The sequence below is a fragment of the Pezoporus flaviventris genome, unplaced genomic scaffold (genome assembly GCF_033815535.1).
Source record: "Pezoporus flaviventris isolate CSIRO_AGI_PZ_B2104156 unplaced genomic scaffold, CSIRO_AGI_Pfla_v1 ptg000007l, whole genome shotgun sequence".
In the NCBI taxonomy this organism is placed as follows: domain Eukaryota; kingdom Metazoa; phylum Chordata; class Aves; order Psittaciformes; family Psittacidae; genus Pezoporus; species Pezoporus flaviventris.
Window position 1 is genome coordinate 17,552,073 of NW_026892555.1, and position 20,695 is coordinate 17,572,767.

At 38.6% G+C, this 20,695-nt stretch overlaps 1 protein-coding gene and 1 long non-coding RNA gene across 5 annotated transcripts in view; both read right to left on the bottom strand.

The window, feature by feature from the left end:
• The window catches only part of EMC2 (ER membrane protein complex subunit 2), a 33,264-nt gene extending 14,496 nt beyond the window's left edge, over positions 1-18,768 (bottom strand). For 2 of the 4 annotated variants that reach the window (XM_061447868.1, XM_061447870.1), the window contains exons 1-5: positions 18,637-18,691; positions 14,752-14,865; positions 12,579-12,643; positions 8,178-8,263; positions 5,588-5,645 (exon numbers count right to left, since the gene is read on the bottom strand). In XM_061447868.1, the coding sequence (XP_061303852.1) occupies positions 5,588-5,645; positions 8,178-8,263; positions 12,579-12,643; positions 14,752-14,865; positions 18,637-18,676 (363 nt within the window). In that variant the 5' untranslated portion in view covers positions 18,677-18,691. Of the gene's footprint in view, positions 1-5,587; positions 5,646-8,177; positions 8,264-12,578; positions 12,644-14,751; positions 14,866-18,636 lie in introns of all 4 variants that reach the window. The other 2 variants (XM_061447867.1, XM_061447869.1) reach the window with 2 other exon arrangements.
• Positions 12,805-14,266, bottom strand: LOC133266570 (uncharacterized). Its single transcript, XR_009742442.1, has 2 exons — positions 13,824-14,266; positions 12,805-13,150 (listed from the first exon to the last, which is right to left on the bottom strand). It is a non-coding gene; the product is annotated as an uncharacterized LOC133266570 (long non-coding RNA).
• Positions 18,769-20,695: the final 1,927 nt, after the last annotated feature.

Genomic DNA, 20,695 nt, shown 5'->3' on the forward strand with positions numbered 1-20,695 from the left:
TTACCGTGCAGACTAACAACCACTTCAGCAGACAAAAAACAGTTACTTGAAAAGGAAAGCCAGACTCCCATCAATTCTACAGAAACTTTAAGTAGCATTTATCTCATATACCCAATTTATTACCAGCCTTAGTATCAGCTGATACTAGAAAACCAGACAATTTCACATCTTATTATGTTTCAGGCCATTTTTAATATAAATCTCAGATTTCAAAATATAAGGTCACTTTCAGGGGACCTATTGCAAGATACTACAAAACTGCAAACTGCAGAGTACCAATCTGTTCAATCATTAAAGTCCACTGAAAATATTAATAAGAAACTTCATTTTAACTACAAGATTTGAGATTATTTGAAATCTATGAAGCATTCTAAGATAGCTGTGACAATTCTGTTAATAAAGATAAAAAATAACATTCAAGAGTTACATTTTGGTTCTCTACATCACAGTGAGATTTGTAAGAATAAGCCTAATACAAAAATGAACTCAAGCTCCTTTCTCCTTCCACTTTAAATCAAGAGGAAAAGACAAAACTTTCAGTGCTGCAACAAGATCTGCAGTATTTGACCATGCAGAACCTATCACGTGGAATTCCCCCATCAGTTTTCCAGAGTTTAAAACAAAACACTAGATTCTGTAAATCCTGCATTCTTAACTGAAAGATATATGCCACTTTATGCCACTTATACCATAATCAGTATCGTATGGACTAAGGTACTTCAGTATGTCACATATTTTTTAAACACAGAACCTTTCTAAGGTATTTCTTTTAAAGACTAGTAATCCCTAATCTGGCACAAGAACTAATCCTCCATTTGTCATGATTCTTTTTAATTAGCATTAAGTAGACTCAGAGTGAAGTGAGAAGTTGAACATTTATCAAATTCTGCATTTGATTAGTCAAACACACCAAAACAGAGTCTTAAAACTGCTCTAAATTTCATGCTTGCAAGGTATTAGCAGGAGAATTTTCAGGGACTGAAACCTCTAAGAAAGGCAAAATTTCATACCTGTGTAACTGCTACAGTGTTACAAGAAATTATATTTTGCATCTTAAAAAGAAATTATTCGATTTTATAAATTTATAAATATCAAGGACTTCACATTTTAGAAAATGCGGTTTTGATCTAAGGGTTTGATACATCAAAATAATTCCCTTCAAATTGCAGTATAAATAATCAAAACAAAACTGTAAACAACTACAACAAAGATAAAGGGAAGGAATTACTAACATCAAAAAATACCACATAATCTGACTACAACCACAATAAAAAATTAGACTTAAGAGTTCTTTCAACATCAGTCATGGAAGACAGATCAGGCCAAAACTAGCAAATGGATCTATGCAGGCACAGAGCTGCTGAGCTGAAGCTGCTCCTTTAGGGATAACGTCAAAGCATAAATAGCAAGGCTGAACATAACTTTTTACAAAAAAATAAGGAAATTTGTCTACTCCATGAATAAATTCTGAAACCTTATTTCTGCATAATGCAGACACATGCACCCCAAACTTACACAAGTTCAAAAAGCAGTAAAAAAAGACAAAAACATAAAAGACGAAGTTCTAATTTCAAAAGAAGAAAACATTTCCTTAGGATCCATGTAGCACATCCTCAGCTGAACCACTGGTCCTTCTTAGAGACTAACTGAAGCAGCAGCTGAAGCTCTTCACACTTCCCACCAACTCCATCCTGCATCAGACACAGCGCCAAACGCTCTTACTTGACTCCCTTTAAAACTACCACTATACATATGTAAGCATATGACTTGTTGTGTCTTTCCTGGCAGAGCTAGCAATATATTTAATGAAACTTACACACAACACCCCAAAAAAATTCCCATCAGTAGATACTTCATTTGGTAAGAAATTTTCTTTATTGCAGCTTAAAGCATCCTGTAGATTAATTTACAAAGCTGCAAGAACATTCAAAATGAATGCACAGCTACTGCAGGAATTTTACAGAATTATCACTGTTCCAACCTGTCTTCAACCACCTCCTGTGGCTCTTCTGAAAAATGTCCAGCTTCACTAGAAAAAGAATCTCGAAATAGTATGGAAACTGTAACTTCATGTGACCATATGCACGCAGTTGCTCCTGCTCACTCCCATAAACAACTGAGTTGTTAGTGAAGTATTTTATGCAGCCTGAAAGAACAACTTCACCCAGAGCACTATCTTGTTCTGTAAAGTCTAACTCTTAATTCTTCGTTCACACAATTATATTACTAGACCCATGAAGTTAATGAGATTATCCACATGCCCTAAGCTAAGCAAGCATATACGTCTTCTTGTATTAAAAGCTTAGCTGAAAAAGCGGCAAGAAAAACAGCAGAATTATCCCAGTAAAGACATCAGATTTTCAGTGGGTTAGAATTAAGGCAGAACTTTGTGCCGTATCTCACTTTCCCCTGGTGCTGACCATGTGCTTTGCAATCTTCTTCATGGTAAGCTGAAGAATCAGGAAAAATTGCATATGCATTAGCATGACAGTAGTGGATCAGACACAAACCTAAGTCTTGAACACATGAACTCAATTTCCTTTTTCATCATCAATCTTGTTTGCACTCCGCGACAGGACACTTCAAGAAGGGCCTGACTGACAAAAGTCTAAGGTATCGAATTAAAAGGCTTTCCTCCAAAGCAAAGCAGGATGAGGATTCCTCAATTAAATACATTAACAGCAAAAAAAAAAAAAACAAAAACCAAAAACAACCCAAAAGTCCTTACTACCAATCCTGCTAAAAACCCAATGCCTCCCATATTTTGTTCTGAGAAACAGACTAAGCATTTTATCTGAAGATGTACAAACAACTCAGCCACTGTTCAGCATCAGTATGAAGATTTTCAATTGACACATTACATTTTAATTAATTAAAAAAGCCCTACAATGTAAGATGTTATGCAGCTTTAATAACAAGAGTAATCTGCCAACTACCGCTCTAATAAGCCTTCATTTCAACCAAAATGGACAAGAATGGAAATGATACCCATTATTATCCTACTGAAATTCACACCAGTTGTGCTTTTCACAGCAGTCACACTTCATTCATTAATGTTAAACTCTTCAGCGAAGGGATAGACTCTTACTCAACATCTACATGCTTTGTTAAATGAAACACAATCTCTGAATTGACAACATTTAACATTGCACCACTGTCAAATGAATCATCTCTTTCAGCAGGTAGGTTCAGAGTGAGATAAACTGTGGAGACATGGTCATCTTTTAAACACAAAGATTACTTTGAATTCTATTCTAAAAAAATTAAATAAAATAATTACTGCTATCTTAATTTCAGCATTTTGCATGCAATAAAACCTCATCCAAAAGTGTAAATGTCCATTACTTTTCATAACGGAAAAGTCTACAAGGTGTCTGAAATTAATAATGTTTTGGAAAAGCTTTCTTCATTATTCTATATGAATCTGTCAGTCGATGCAAAGTATGATTTCTACATGATTCGTGTGAAGAAACGTCTGTGTTTCACTTACAGCACTTGCCAAAATGTTTAATGTACATAAGCAAATCCATGCGTCAGCAGACCAGAAGAAATTGCTGTAAGGTAAGGTGAGTGCCAAGACAAACTCAGCAACAGTTTCTTTTTTAAAATCTTGAAATACTTATTTTCCTTCAGCAGCCACATGTGCGCATGGAAATAATTAACAGGTAAAAGACGCAAAGACATCTGCACGTGACAATTTATCAAAACTTTCTATTTAACTTGTATTCTTCACATGCAAGGCTTAGCCAACCTACTCTGTAGTTACATAACAAGAAACCTTTGCTTTGCATTTAACACTCTCCACTTCTATTCTCAGATCTTAAGAAATCCAAGAGATCATGCAGCTGTTCTAATATTTACATCTTATGCTTCTAAATATTACCATTGTATGGATCTTTATGATTTTGTTAAGGAGGAAATCCAAATTAAGTAATAGGCATACATATTACCTAAATATATAGTTTTGTTTTATAAAACCATCTGACAAACCACTCAGATGACGAAAGCCATGTTGAGACAGCTGAAGAGTAAAGCTGCCAAAAATGCATATTTCAAAGATGTGTGGGCCACAGAAGTCACTGTAATATGGTGCTCCATTTTCCACTGGCTTCAGCAATAAGTCACAAAACATGCACCCAGGTGACCTATTCTTGTGGCTTCACTGTAAATGGGTTCCACCTACTTTTCAAACATGACTCTGAAGACTTAGTGTCTCTGAAACTCTTTGTGGCCTACACTGATAAAATCCACCAACATTTATTGCAGACAACTGTGCACCTTGCGCTCAAACATCTACTCAAAAACTACAGGCTCTCAAAGGAGAAGCAGATCGCTTACATTTGTCACACAGAACACAGTTTATGTAGTTGTGCTCTAGGGAAAGCGAAAAACAAGAGTGAAGAAGTTAAATTTTTCTTTTTACCCTTGCCTAAAAAATATGAGTTCTATCACTGCTAAAAGACAGTTTTATCTACCACTGTCATCCAAGTCCTTAACTTGGTATTAACATTTTCAGATGTGTTACCCTGAAAATTTTCTGGTTTGTTGGGTTTGGGTAGTTTTTTGTTGGTGGTGGGGTTTGTTTTGGTTTGTTTCAAATTTGTTTCCCAGTGGTTCACTTTCGTTTAAGTGATAGTACTTCATCTATATCCAGCTCTGGCTCATTCTACTTAACCTGCTACATGTGTTTCTGTGGGTCTTCCCCTCCTGAATAGCAGACCACACTAATAAGCTGAGTGAAGAAAGGCAGAGGTTCAAAACACAGAAAGGAAGGTTTACATGAGACTGACAAAACATCTGCAATATCCCAAGTATTACATTTACATGGAGTTCTACCCAGGAAAGAGAACCAGTTCCTTGAAACCAAGTAACAGAGTCAAGCATATACCTGCCAACAGACAATGATTAATAATAACTGACTGCAACATGTGGTACAAGATTTTGAAACTCCATAGCTTCTTATTTCTAGTTTTATCCTTGTGACAAAAAATGCATGAAAACTTATTGCTACAAGTTTCCCCAGACTTTAATTTTTGGCATCTAACAGCTTAAGGTGGTTTATACAACCAGTGTTCAAAAACCGCTTAGAAGAAAAGAACAGCCTGTCTCAGATTTTGTTGTATATGACTGGCATGCTTTATAACATTTTGAGTCAAAAGCTAGTAAAGCATCCCAGACAGTAAATCAAAATAACTGCTATTCAAGCACTACCTGAGTGTATTCATACTTAATCTTTGAGCTACATTGAGCATTATGAAGAGAGAAGACACAGAGCAGACTGTGTTAGTCCTTTAAATACTTAGTATTTAGTGAAAATGTGAAAGCTGAAAGGCCCAATCTAAACCCTACTAAGACTGCATGGAAGTTTGCTAGCTATAATCCTACCTTCTAAACTCAGTTTTTAAGCACTTTAAGTGCCTTCTCATCATGAAACACATCTCATTTGTTCTAATGAAGGTAATACAGATTATACTAGGAAACAAATACAGTAATACAGGCCTATGTTTTCCCACAGAGAAACCCACAAAATGTAAGCACAATTTCAAACAAAACACCACTGCAGTTCAGAAAACTATTTTGAACTTACTGTGTTAGTTGAATCTTCTTGTAAAATTCTATCATATAACTGGATAGCATCATCATACCTGTTCAAAGAAATCATTCACATTTATTTCTGCTAAGGCAGAACTCCTGACTTTTTGACTGTCCTTGCAATACTTAATAACCCTTCTACAACTTTTAATAATGAACATATTTAAGCAAACTATACTCATACAAAATTCTCCTGAGTGCTAAATATGAACAGCAGTATTTTATGTTATTGAGCTAAATAAAAAGTACATAGTAATTGCTTTATGGAATATTGTTTCAGCAGCAATTTAAGTATCTTATATCCAGTATCTTACTCTCCTGCCTCTTCCCTCTTTTTCTTTTACCCAATAGGTCCAATTATCACATCCCAATTCTCTTTTTCACTCTTCCCAAGAAACAGAAGCCCCAAAATTTGAAAGGGCATCCAAAATAATGACTTTTTACTTCACAGCTGTAATTTAAAACTTCATGTAAGTTTCTTCTATTATGATTTTATAAAGTATAAGCAGCCGCACACAGTAAACTAGCAGGATTCACACAAGAGTCCAATCCTTGACTATACCAGAAATCTTGTAAAAAAATCTTCTCCACCATCACTACATAGGTTTTATTAATTAACTCTGCTATTTGCAGTATGCACAAAACAGGTTACTCCACCTGCTGTAAATGTTTTAGACCTGGGAAACAGATCTGTGTGTTCAGCCAGCTGTGTACATGATCCAAATAATTCAATTTAAAACACATCTGACTACACAGCTGTTGCGCTATTACCACATAACTAGGGCATATATTATGTCTTCATGTACAGTTTGACAACTAGTTTTTCAGAAGTACTGCTGACTGATTTTGATACTACACATCCCATTCTCACCTTCAACACCACTTACGTACTCTCACTGCTCCCTAAACACTGCTGACATTAGCATAGCTCAGCTGTCCAGTCCAGTTACCGTAAGATACAAGAACAAATGAGAAAGCAAGCACAAAAGCAGAAATGAGTAGAAGGTGACTGCTACAGACTTGGCAGACACGCTGTAAAATGCTGCATTCATGTTCTCTGTAAATTGCTACTTTATCAAATATTTTTTACAAGACTGAACAGGATGGCCATAATCCCAGCTTTACAGGTGAATTTCCAGAAAAGCATTCTTTTGATCAGCAAGTATCTACAGAGATATCTCAGTCTACAGGAATGTCCTTCACGATTTCCTATTTCTGCTGGGGAAAGCATGATCCTTCTAGATCCTAGAAGTCACTTAGAATTTAATAAGAAGCTTAATTCTTCAATTGAAAATGTGATACCCTCCAGCCTAAGTCTCCCTAGGCATCATTTATACTCAAGGGAAGAGAACCAGGCTTCTCCAGGCCATGGCTGAGAGCATCTGCAGATGAGTTCCTGTTCAAAGCAACGCAGAACCAAAGCCTCCATCTTCTCTAACTTCTGGAGAAAATCTATCAAGATGAAACCTCAGCTTTCGTTAATGCATCTGCTCCCCTGATATTCCAATCTCAAGGATCTAACATGCCAGAGTCATTTTAGTCAAGAATTTTTATGAGTGCTTTTGGAAAACTGTGGCTCAGTATCACTTCATTGCTGAAATAACACATAATGTTCATGCAGCAGTCATCTCCCACAGAGATCTGTTCCCACTTATTATATTCAATGTAGTCACATAAGCCTAGGACAGAATTCTGATCTTTTGCACTTCTGAATAGGTTTGGGGAATGGAGAAAATCTGCTGCCATTCTCTCACTGTCTTCCTACCCTATATCAAATGAAGACAGAAAAAGAGCTAAGTTAATGGAAATTCTTCATGAATACGTATTTGATAGGAAGTGAGTGAGAAATGTGGAACACCTAGTTGCCTTGACACTGCCTTAGAACAGAATGTAAATACCAAAGATTATCCAAGGAGAAAGGCAGACAATAAAGGTCAACCTCAAACCCTGAGGTCATTAATCTTGGAAAGCTATAAAGCTTTAAGCTGTTCATTATTTTAATAATTCCTGCTAAACTCACTATGTTATAACAGGATATTTCTAAATGGTCAGTTTAATTTTTAGGTTCTGCCATCCTATTTGGTATAGGTTTTGAGTTGTTTCTGTAATGAATTCCATAGATTTAATCCTCATTAAGTTCTATTGGATTTATCCACACTCAGAAAACAAGGGAAAAGAGCTATATCCTGCAGTGATTAGGAACACAGGAGAACAACAAAGGCAAAAAAACACTGGCACTGATTTTCATATGCTGCTCTAGCTCTGTGAGATGAAATGTATGCCTCCTGGACTCCGCCAAAAAAGTGCCTAGTGTTGTATTGTATGACGACTTATACTGTGAGTAAGAGACCTTTTCACTTTATGAAGTCTGACTGGAAGATGGCAAAAAAATAACACCGCACAATATATGCAAAAATGCAACAAAAATGTCTAAACATTATAATATGATCATGCACACCACTGTTTTCTATAAGGAAACTGCCCAGCCTGGATTTGCCATGTTTCCATAGTGCCTGAATGCCATTTTAAGAAATAGCAAGCATCTTTCCATACAGAAAGCACAGTGTTTTCAATTCAGGTTTTACCTTTCCATAGCTTCAAATCGCATTCCAGTTAATCGCTTAACTCTGTGGCTCCCAGGAAACTGCCGCCTTAGCTCCTGAAGACAAAACTGTACAAATAAAAGCCAAGATACTATTGTGAATACAATTATCTACACAGAAGCTGGATGAAAAAAAGAAAAGTCCTTGGCTGATAATTTAACAACCTGAAATGGCATTTCTGAGTAAAATCAAACAGCTATTTTTGAAGTAATCACTAAAATGTATTGATAAAAAGAAGCTTGGAAACTGAAACTCTGTTAGAAGACTAAATCTAAGAAATATCTTCCATACAGGTTGTTAGATCATCAGGCTTTCCTGGACATAGTTATCTGTTTAGAAAATTAAACTCATGTACTAAACCAGTTCTGATACTATTAAAACTTGAAGTCTACTTAGTCTACTATAATAACAGAAGACAGTAGAAAAACAAAACAAAGACAGTAAGAGCTTATGTGATACTTCTTTAATAAATGGGTATCTCTCAATGGAACAAACTATGCTAATACTATGCTATGTATTTATTTTTAAAATAAAACTTTGAAATCCAAAGAAAATGTTTGTCACTGGCTTGGGCTGAGCCTGCTGGCAGAAGCAGCACAGCTTTTAACTCCTGAAATCAGTGAGACACCTGGGCTGGATAAAAAGAATTCATCACAGGGAGATTTCTCTGGACTAGTGAAAAAGGGACTGAGTCACAACTTCCCCAGAGCAAATTAACTCTAACCATATCGTGAATGTGGTTAGATAACATTGCAGAGCCTGTAGCTGACTCATTATAATGGGAACCAGGACAGTCCACAGGCTCCCTAAAAGACCAGTAGTTTGAATCACATTAAAAGCTTCACACAGAAACCTCCCGTTCCAACACTTAGTTATACAACTCAGTTTCTAAAGTTGTTCTTCAGACGCAAAGTTTCAGCAGAGGCCATCTACATAATCTGTTCCATCTTATCAAATCCACTGATCAAAAGAATAATACAGAAAAAAAAAAGAAAAAAATCAGTAAAATTTAGTAGGTTCCCTGTTTCTATAAAGAAACAGACTGCCAGAGCACAGCAAAGAGAAACAGTCACATCTCTCCCAGATCCAGAAAAATACAGAAGAGAGAAGGGAAACATCAATCAAGGAAATAATGCATGGCTTCAAGTAAGCACAGACTATTTTCATCATGATCACTTTAACTTGCAATGAAACAAGATTATAACAATGCCGCAGCACATAGCAAGGCTCAGGTTTAGTACAGGAACAGTTTACTGGCACTTTGAGTGACATCTAGGTGAACTGCTGCTGCACTGGACAACAACCTGTCATAAAAACTATATGTACTTAGCAGCACATTACAGATAGCTGAACTGATCTGTGAACATTCTTAAGAGATGGGAAATCTTATCTCAAACTCCAGAAAAGTAGTTTCACTCAAGCTTTTACAATCCAAACCACCTTTTAGATTTAAAAAAGAACTTTCGCAGACAATAAATCCACCCTGTAGCCCAGTGATCTGGGAATCATGAATGACAGTGATTTTCAGTATAAAAACATGAACTTTTACTGCTTTTCCACAGTAAAACTTTGAAATGTCAGAAATTGTAACATTTGCAATACTACTAAGCTCCAGAATCTGCAGATGGACTTTCACATCTAGAAAATCGCCACTGACAATATAAAAAAGCTGATGAAGTAGCAATCAAGCGCAGGAATACTATAAAACCAGAACTGTTCACATTAGATCCAATTATGCAATCATTATTCAACCAAACTCTGCAGCCACAAAGCCAAAATAAACTCCTGTAGATTAAGACATCAGTCACAAAAAGTGACATAAAAAGCTGTCAGACAGTCAAAACCAACTCACTGTAACACCTCTGAAAACAAAAGTGCATGAATAAACCACACGAGGTAGATCTTCAAAATATTTTGGACTCAGCAGCACTGAATACCCGCTTTTCAAATTTAACTTGTATATCATTTATGTTATTAAGGATTTATTCTGCACTATGTCAATAATCTACTTGGGAGATTCTCTCAGAAACTCAGCAGTTACCCTGGCAAACCTCATTTGTACGTGAAACTTTAATTTGCAGTCAATTTGCTTTCTGATTTTTTTTTTTAATCACATCAGGTTTAAATTTTAAAGGTCTGAAAAGGCAAAGAAATATAAACCTGGACTTCAGTATGTGAAACACTGGCAGTGCAAGTGCCTGCCAACAGTAGGTGACTGCACTAGAACAGCATGTGGAATGGGCTGGCTGCAGTAGGGGCATGTATTATGCACAGTCATTCTGTACAGGACAGAGAGGACAAGAGTAAGAAATAAAAGAAAAGAAAAAATTCAGATAAATGACTCTGAAAACCATCTCAGATTCCTCATTCAGAGCAGATGAGACCCATCCCCCTAAGCAAAATGCATCACAGCTGTCAAAAACTCACTGCTAAAAAACAGAAGTTCCAAAGCTGTTTGTCTACTTTGAGGCTACAGCTGTAGCAAAAAGCCACATATGATGTTGACTTGTCTGAATTAACTACTTCTTTGTTATAAATCAATCAAATTAAATTAACATAAAACAAAAAACTAAATTTCCCTCTAAGCTTTTAACCTCCTTTCTGAGCTGCATATAAACTGTTGCATTCCCTCATCTAAGCAATAATCCTTACAGGGCACAGAAACTGAAATGTAAAATCCCTGCCAGGGTTAGTAAAAAAAAAAGTGTCTCACAACTGATCTTTCAACACTGGCTCCCTCAACAATTTTGTGAAAGTCTTCCTAAAAAGACCCTGAAAATAAAGACCAAAACTGGTTTAGATATAAATCAGAACACAGAAAAGTATTTATTTAAACAGTAATTCTATTTGTTTTGTTTAAACAGGCAGCTATACAACAGTATTTTCTTCTGAGGAACAAAGGAAAGAAAGTTCAGTGGGTTCATGACAAGTTCAGAGCATTGTGCTGTAGTTTCCAGCGCACACCCATTTTACCATATATATGTGGGATGCGAGATAAACTTGTCTAGTTCTGCCTACTTTCAAACTGCCTTTCTCCCAACTATATCCTCTAGGCTGACCCTTTGTATATCACAGATCATTAAGTTTCACCCAAATGACACCACATGAAGCTCAAAGACTTTATGGGGTATTTTTGCCATCTGACAGAGCAACTCACTGGAAGAATGAAAGACCTGGACTCCTGAAAACACCTTTCTTTTCACTCAGAATAAGCTCAAGCTTGCTGGTTTTCAAGGCACAAGACAAGGTCATGGTTGTTTGTTTTTTTTTTCCCAGCATTCAGTGAAGGAGGGATGAAAAGATTATTAAATTTTTCCTGAAAAACACACTTTTGCCTTTTTAAGTTGCTGCCTTTAAAGGATCACCTAACCTAGCTGGGGTTTTTGTTTGTTCTGGTGTTTTTTTTTATTTTTAATCTACTCAACAGGTGTTACGAGTTCTAAATAAACTCATTTAATTTAAATTGTTATTTGCATGATTCAAATAAATTTCCATACAAATTAACTAAGTCCTAATATCCATTAACAATATTTTTTATCAAGAATCGCTGAACAATTTGGACTGTAACAGACCTTTGGAGGTTATCTGCTCCAAATCCCCCCTCAAAACAGAGCCAGCTTCCAAGTGAGCGCGGGGCCACCTCCCAGTCCATTTCTCAGCATCTCTAAAGGAAATGCCAGGGCATTCGTCATAAAGTGTTCGCTAGGTAACCACACTGTTAAAAACTTCTTCCTAGTATCTAATTGTAATTTCCATTGTTGCATCTTATGTCTCTCACACTTATCTTTTGCTGCAAATCTACTAAAATCTGTGTCCACCTTCTTTATACCTTCTCATTAGTACATATCCGAAGATAGCAATCAAATCCCTTCTTAGCTTTCTCAAGACCTAACAAACCCAGATCCCTCAAGCCTTTCCTTATACATTATGTAGTCCAGCCCCCCACTCATCTTGAAGACCTGCTCTGGTATGCAAAGGACTTTCTTTGATGATAGCCAATACCACACATAATATGACATGCATAACAGGACCTTTTACTTCAAAACATTCAAAAACCCCAATATAATTTGAGAGGTTTCCAATAAACAAACATTCTCTGTACAACATGGAAACTTCAATATTATTCATGACATCTAGCCCATACTGGAGTAGCTGTAAATATTTTCATGGCTATTGGAAGAGACATGATCATCGAAACAAAATTTACACATGAGAAGAGGTAGGTGGTGGTACTTTCTTCCCAGCAATGTACTTCTCAACAGATATGCTAGAAGTCCAAGCTATGGAGTTCAGAATATCCTGTAACTGTCCAAGGAACTAGCTGCAAGAGACACCCAGAGGAAAACTTTAAAGTTTGAAGAGAAAGTCAACTTGAAAACTTACCAATGCCAAATCATCTCGACTGCAGTCCAGGGCAGCAATCATCACCTGTTCATATATTATCCAAACTGGACACAAAAGAGACATTACATGCAGATAAGTGATTTTTTTAAGATAATGGGAAACACCTACAATGTAAATAAGATTAATGAATTCTGTCTGTGTATTTTCCCCCTTCTACTCCTGTGGATCACTACTGAAACAGAGACATTCTAAGAAACTGCTGGAATTAATTAAAAAGGCATTAAAGCAATTTTATTGCTTTTAGTAACAAAGTACCTTTTGACATCTTGAAAGGCAAAAAGGCTCTAATTCTCTACTTTTCCTAACATAATAGCTGCAGTCTTCTAAATAGATCCCCACTAGGACTTGCTCTCTGATCAGACCTGGAGAACAGCCATATGGGCTACAAAGAAAACAAATTTCCCTTAACTGTTTCACTACTGAAGTCCCACAAATGTTGTCCTCTTCCTGGAGTTGAACAACATCTCTAAATCAATGACATATTACATTATTTCTGTTCTAGGCCTACCAAGCTCTTGAATGTAAAGAACTTAACAGCATGGCTTTACAAGCTGCCGAAAAGAAAGGTTATGGGTAGAGGGAAACACGCAATGTAAGTATTAGAAGTACCAAGTGCTTTGAACTCATGTAAATCTAATGAGGTGCACTCAACATGTTACAGAAATGAAACAGAAATAAATGTCCTCCAAAACAAAAATCTAAAATAAAAATACAGTACAATATAGAAATAGCAATAACAAGAGCCCTCTCCTTTTAAAACGTTAGCTTCTATGATGAGAATTTTCACTACTTTTTTTAAGAAAATACTATTTCTTGCTAGGTATATAAAAGAAAAAAAAACAGGCATTAATTTGCCTGTCAATCCTCTTCATTGGAACTATCTGTAAAATACGTATTCTATCTTTATTATGTAATGTATCCATTTTTTCCCAAACAGACAAAATACAGATAACATATATCCATGACACTTGAAAAGAAGGACAAACTGAACCCTGACAAGAAAGAAATAACTCAGCCCTTATTACTGAGAACAATGTTTCAAAAAGGCATCAGCAAGATCTGAGAGGAATACCAAACTCCTCAACAGTTCCTTACTAAAATATAACTCTCAATAAATTACTAAGCAACGTGGTAAGAAGAAAGTAAAATCAAGGTTAGCTCTCAAAGTTCTTCTACAGCAGTAGGAACCTACAACTCTCTTGTAGGTGGGTGTATTAAGCATACCCAGTCTAAAACCAAGCATGCTCCTCACAGCTACAATGCAAGACCCCCACACAAGTGCAGTATCTGCTTCGAGCACTGGACCTCCAAGCGCACTTCGCGACTCACTGCTACGCACAGAGGTGTCTTCAACACATGATACTACGGGTAGACAATCCATGTATTTACATCCAAAAAAAGTACAACATTTGCAGTGGCCAAGCCCCTCAGAATGGAAGGAAGTCCAGAACAGAATTGCAGCTGAGAGGGTACAAGACAGAACCAAAGCAAAGCATGATACAAAACAAATTCTACCTTTAGAACCCCAAAATCAATACTGAAAGATTCCTCACCTGAGGGAGGCAGTCTTCCTGAAATAACCATGTGAACCTTAATTCCATGAACATGAAGTTAGGGTTTTGAAATTAAAGTTAGTTTACTAAACTAACTGACCAAGTTAACTAACTGAATAATCATATGGAGTACAGTAACTGTTACTAGTAAATAGAATGCACTGCTGTGGCTGCTAAAATCCCCTGGTGACTATGTAACAGCAGTTAATAGAAGTAAAGCACAACAAGAGAAATGTATTAAAGAATATCTGTATTAAATGGCCTGAAATATAAAAAAGGGGAAAAAAAGGAAGAAGCATGAGCATTAAAATAAAAACACATGTAAGATTAATATGCAAACCTATTCAATCTTGACAGCACTTTATTACACTTACTTTATGCCTATAGTAAAGAGTTTTTCCACCTATTTTCACTGCCGCCCATATGTGGGAAAGAAATAAAATCTAGGAATTCTGGCAGCCTATTAGACTTGGAAAGTAATAAATATTCCATCAACATAAGCAGATACAGAAAGGCAACACATAAGTACAAAATAGAGACTAAAAAGAGAAAACAAAATCTGATGATGGAAGTTTTGAAAATAATGACTGTTTACTTACTGTCATCTCCAAGTTTAGATGCATATTCATTAATTAACTCTTCTCCAACATCCACTATCTGTTCACTGTTCCGGTAGTTTTCTTCCCTCCATTTCCTCATTTTATCACGCATATCTGGGGCAAAAGGGAGAAATAAATAAAAATAAAATATTTACAGTTCCAGACACTAATGGAATTTTAATTTTATTTCCAGAAAATATGCATATGGAGAATAGGTAGAGAGAGCACTAGATTTAAGAAAGTGACTTCTACTGATATTAGAAAACTACTAGAGAACAGATAGCTACACCAGACTTCTGAAACCATGTCCCACAAACTGTGCTCATGCTCTAATATCAATTCAACTTCCAAGTTTGTGGTCTCTCAGGTTATTAATATATGCAGTAAAAACCCTTTATACCTAGTTATCCAATAAACAATAAAAGTTAATGGACATTCCCCCTGCTTAGGAAAAATAGGCTACAAGAGATCTCTCCCAAGTAGTTTCACACATTTACAAACAATACTAAAACTGCTTTTCTGCTCCAGGTGGATAAATTTTACTTAAGAAATTTACAGTTGAAGTATTATTAAAACCATGATAATTCAATCACTGCTCATGTTTATCAGTGTAAGCAAAATGCTGTGAGCTTTCACTCACAATCTACACACTCCTATGGAAAGGAGCCCCAAGAAAGGCAGACATGGAAGCAAAGGCCATCTACACCAGGGAACTGCCCAAAGGTATAAAAGTTACCACTGTTTATCTAGGTCAGATTAAAAAAAAAGTTTATTTTAGCATTAGGATTTGTGTTTCAAGTTTACATTTTACTATGATCAGATACCCAAGAGAGCCAGCTCATACTCATGAAGTCAGCTAGTGAGCAGTACCTAGCCCAGGTTTTATTTATCCTCTGGATGAGGAAATTGCTAAGAATGTGATTTTATATACACATATACATTTATATACAGATAGATGTTCCATATGTAAGAATAAATTTTGAAGAAACTTAAGGAAAATAGGTTTCATTACTAGATAGTGGCTTTATTAACATGAAGGTACCACAATAACTGTTACGAATATTTTTTAACAAACTTTAAAAAAAAACAGCTGGAAAACCAAACACAACCATAGATCTAAACACTGTCAGTTTTTCTTGCACTTCAAAACACATAGTTAACATAACTGACAGCTAAAAATTAAGCACCGAACTTTCTTCCATCTACCTGAAGTGATCTCAGATTGCTCATAAGACTGTTATTGTGCTACATTTTGTATTTTGAAATTCAACCAAAACCACCAGAGGGTTACATTTCATATGCATGGGTAACGTAAAATGGTTCTAGACACATAATGGTCCCTGGAAATCCAAAGTTAGACAGCAAGACTGTGAGAGAACACAAACATTCACAAAAACTGACAAGCTAAATGCATAAAGATAAACAAGCTGTCTGATTTCTACCCACTCATTTACTTGGAAATTATCAATGCCTCCATTCCAGTGTGACTCCAAACGGAAAAGTGTCTGAATCATGCATTAACAGAATGCACATCTAGCATTCATCACCCAAGTACAGAATTTACAACGATGGAAAAAAAACTGCAGGACAGAGAACAGTGTTCTCATTAATGTAGCTTTATTGAGAGGCTCGTTGGTTTGAGAGATACCTCATTTTGATTAAAAGGTAGAAGAAAAAAAAATGCAATACTAATTTAATGATCCACATAACTTAAGAAATTTAAGCCTTCCTCCTGAGAAGAGTCTCTGCATGGTCTACTGCAGGACTCCACTCATTTTCACTTTATTTTGCATCTCTTAAAATTGAGGAAAAAATACAATATTTTTCAAATGCATCCTTCTAAAGCGGACACAGTCCCTTGTACCAACACAGATCTTCCCCTACACCCCAACTCCTACATTTGGACATAAAATGGCATATACCAACTGAGAAGTTGATATGACAAAACTCCCCGGCTGGTCCCCAAAAATTTCTCTTTCAATATGCACAAACTATGCACATAGCACAATGCCACAGATGTCCATCAAGATTCTTGGAAATAGAATATCTAGGGAATATCTAGGTTATTTCTAAGAGTAGGAAGTTCAACTCCAGTATGAATTAGCCAAGTCCCAAACCAGCAAACTTAAGCACTCTATACCCAGCCTTTACACTAGAAGTTAAAGATACCAACTCTGCAATACTCTCAGCCAAAACAATCTAGGCCTAAACACACAGAAACATACCCACAATGTATGCACCTATCCCATGAAAAAATCTCATTTATCTAATCTCTGACACCTGAGAACAACAGGTTAAAAACAAAGCAAAAAACTAAACCTCTGGGTTTTATAAAAACGTATGTTCAAGCAAAATAAAAACCGCAAAAGTTCTTTACACAAGCTGTTTTACGGAAACTTCTGGAAAAGCCCAACAATAACACCAGAAAAACTCCATACAACTTCCCTGCCCAAGCAGTGGCCGGCCTGCACTCTACCCCAGCTGAGCTTCACCACCGCTGTACCTCCTCACAAGAGATATAAAAGAACAAGCAACCAAGCTTTTCTCAAAAGCGACATCATGGTGATGCAACCAGATTACAGAGCAAAACTACCTGTAAACTGACCACAAAACATACTGACAAGAAAGACCTATTCTTCATCCTAAATCATTTAGCTACAACACTTATTTTCTTCAACACAAAAGATTTTCTGAGATTGATGCAATTTGACCCGAAAACTGAATATCTGAAATTCCATTTTGTCTTGCTTCAGAGTCCTGCAAAAAAAGATGCAGGAAAGCCAGTATGGCCACTGTTTCTGATGGGCAAGTTACTGGCATCTGCTAAAATACATCCCTTGCAATGTTGCTCCTCCTATCCACATACTACAAACCTAAACTAACCAATCATCTATAATCTGGGAATTATTTTCTCACTTATTTCTTCACAGACTGGCAGAAAATATATAGATATAGACAATATATCTAAAAACAAAGATCATACAGCTGCTCTCTGCATTACCTTCTCTACAGTATGTTTGTAACATGTGGGACCACCTAGCTAAAGTTTCCCCCTTTACAGCCAAAACTATGGAGAAGCATGAATCTGTTCTTGATATGAGACAGTAGTAGGCTTGAGTGCTGTACGAACTCGTATTTGAACATGTACTGCTTATGAGAAAAGAGCCACTGGGAATGTCAGGTAAACCTCAAAAATGTACTGCTATAATTAATTATTAGGATTAAACACGTGAATGCTACAAAGAGCAGGGGAGCAGGATTTTCAGGAGTTTTTATGTCAGTTCAGAGCTCCTGCGAGCTCCTCCACAAACGCACACCACGGAATTTCTGGAAAACATCAGGTATTTTTCTGGCGCTTCAGGAGGTGAACTGACACAAACTGCTCAACCAAATAAGAAGCCCTATGTTCTTGTAGGCGCTACATCAGTATTGTGGGGTCGGAAGCCGGGCCGAGAGAACCCGCCGCCGGGCTCTGGAGAAACGGGGCTCCGTCAGCACGGAGCAGAGGCAGCTGCTGGGCCCCGCCGCACCGGTGCGTGTGGAGACATCCCCATCCCGCAGGAAAATGGACCCCCAGCCATGGGGGCAGGCGCTGGCGGCTCCGCTCTCAGGGCTCTGTGCACGTTACCACCGGCGGAGCCGCGGTCACCGCGGGGCTGAGCACGGGCCGCCAGCTCCGCTTGCGCCGCCCGGCCACCCACAGCCCGCGGAGCCGCCGGCCCCGCCCGGGCCCCGCCACCGCCCGGCTCCGGCTGCCGGGAACAGGCGGCGGCCTGCTCGTCCCCGCCGCGCAGCAGGGCCGAAGGGGCTGACCGCCTTCACCCTGCGCCCAGCGGTCTGGGGGTCGGGCCGGGCCGGGCCCAGCCTCGGCGGACGCGTCGTTACCTTCCCAAGTCACGTCGTACATCTCCGACACCTTCGCCATCTTGGCGGCCGCTCCCGTGACGCGCCGCCGTGACGGCCCTGGCCCTCATTGGCGGCGGGGCGGGAAGCGGGCCCGCCCCGCGCAGTGCTGCCGGGGCCGCCGCGGGGTCCCAGTGGCATGCCTGCCCTACTGCTCCCCACGCCTACGCACCGGCCGGGAGCATACACCCGCCCAGGCGCGAGTCCCTAGGAACCGGAGCTGGCCAGGACGGAGAATCAAAACGCTCGCCTTTTCCCCGGCTTGGCTTTGGGGTTTATGTAATCGGTGTTCGCGTCGGGAGCGAAGATCACACACCAGGAGACGTGTGATCGCCTTTTCCGTGGCACCCTGCACTGGTCCTGCCCGTGGCCAGGCAGGCCTGGCTGGGCTGAATTGAAGTGCATAGAGCCTAAACCGGAGATGGCGCTGAGGCCTACAAATTGATTTCTCTTGTATTATAACCCACATACACTTTCCACGTCCAGTTTGCGTGGCACAATGTGAATACATGCCTGTGAGGAGGTGCCTGGTTTGGTTTGTGTTCAGCTTGCTAGCTGCCAGTGCATGTCAGGCCCTCGGGATCCTGGAGATGGACATGAGCCATCAAGGATGAGCCAACTATTCCTCATCTTTTTGCTCTGGCCACTGTATGTGGCCACCACATCCCACAAATTAGATGTGAGTCAGAGAAGCGCTGAGGGTCCTAGAGCCCAGAGCAGCGTCAGGGGCCAGCTGTCTGCTGTGCCCACCCCTGTCTCCTCTGTAACTTATTTTTCAACACCATGGCTCCTGCTGACAGCCAATCATGGAGATGAAGGGTTTCTTAGTAAAGCAGGCTCCTGATTTCAATACTGCCTAGTCATTAAGAAATAAAGGTATCTCTGCTTAAAGATATTAAGAAGATGATGGTGGTTTTTAACTTCATGTATGCTAAAGGAACTGGTTTTTAGAAAATATCACCAGAAACTTGTGAGGATGGAGGCACAGACCCAGAGGTAGAGTGCAAGCTGGATCGTTTATTGAACAGATTACACGATATTTATATGCTTCCAAGCAATTAGCCAAGCACATCTGTGTTTGCCTTGCGGTTACATCAGGTGAAAGGTCTATCTGATTTTCTTATTGACATCCTCTTTCCAGTTCCGACATCCTTGTTCCTTGCCAGTTCCAACATCTTCCAAGTACCAGTCAGGGACAGGTCACTCTTAATTGCCTACTAAAGTTCCTCCTTCCCATGGCCACTCTTAATTGCCAGCTTTGATACATTCCAACCCCCACAATTCCCCCTTCTTGTTTTTGCAATGCAGTATACACATGTCTCTCAAAAGCTTGGGATAACATTCGCTACATCCATTGTAGTAAGCAAGGTACAACACATATAATGGCAAAGAGAGCAAGCAAGAAGATCATTCCTCCCGTAACCAAAGTCAATAGCCACCCAGTTATGCCCCAGTCAGAGAAGAGTGATGATAACCAATCTTTATCATCCTCCCTTAACTTCATTACGCTGTCTTTTAATTTACGGATACTTTCATGTATGGATTCTGAATGGTCTGACAAATTCATGCAACACATTCCTTCCAAAATTTCGCACCCATGTCCATGCGCTAAGAGGAGAAAATCGATTGCTGCTCTGTTTTGCAAAGTTGCATGTCTTATAGAGTCAACATCAGTGAGCAACGCAGAGAGAACAGATGCTGTAGCATTAGTTTGTTCAGCAAGCCAACATCCTAACTTATTCAATGTTGCTAAAGCTTGAGTGCTAGCTACTCCAGGGGCGAAAAATGAGGCAGCTATTATTTCACCTGGGTTCCAAAAATTTACTTTGTCATCGCAGCTCGGCTGAAAAGCATGCGTTGATCTCCAAGAGCGCAATCCTCGCTTATTCATTATCATGGTGTTATTGGGGATGAACATGCCTAAGGTCCCTACTGCACATGGGCCATCCTTTATATGGGATAGCACCCTTTGCCAGGCCCAATCTTGTGGCAACTGAGGCATGGACTCTGTTTCTGGCTACAAACGAAATCCCTTATTGAG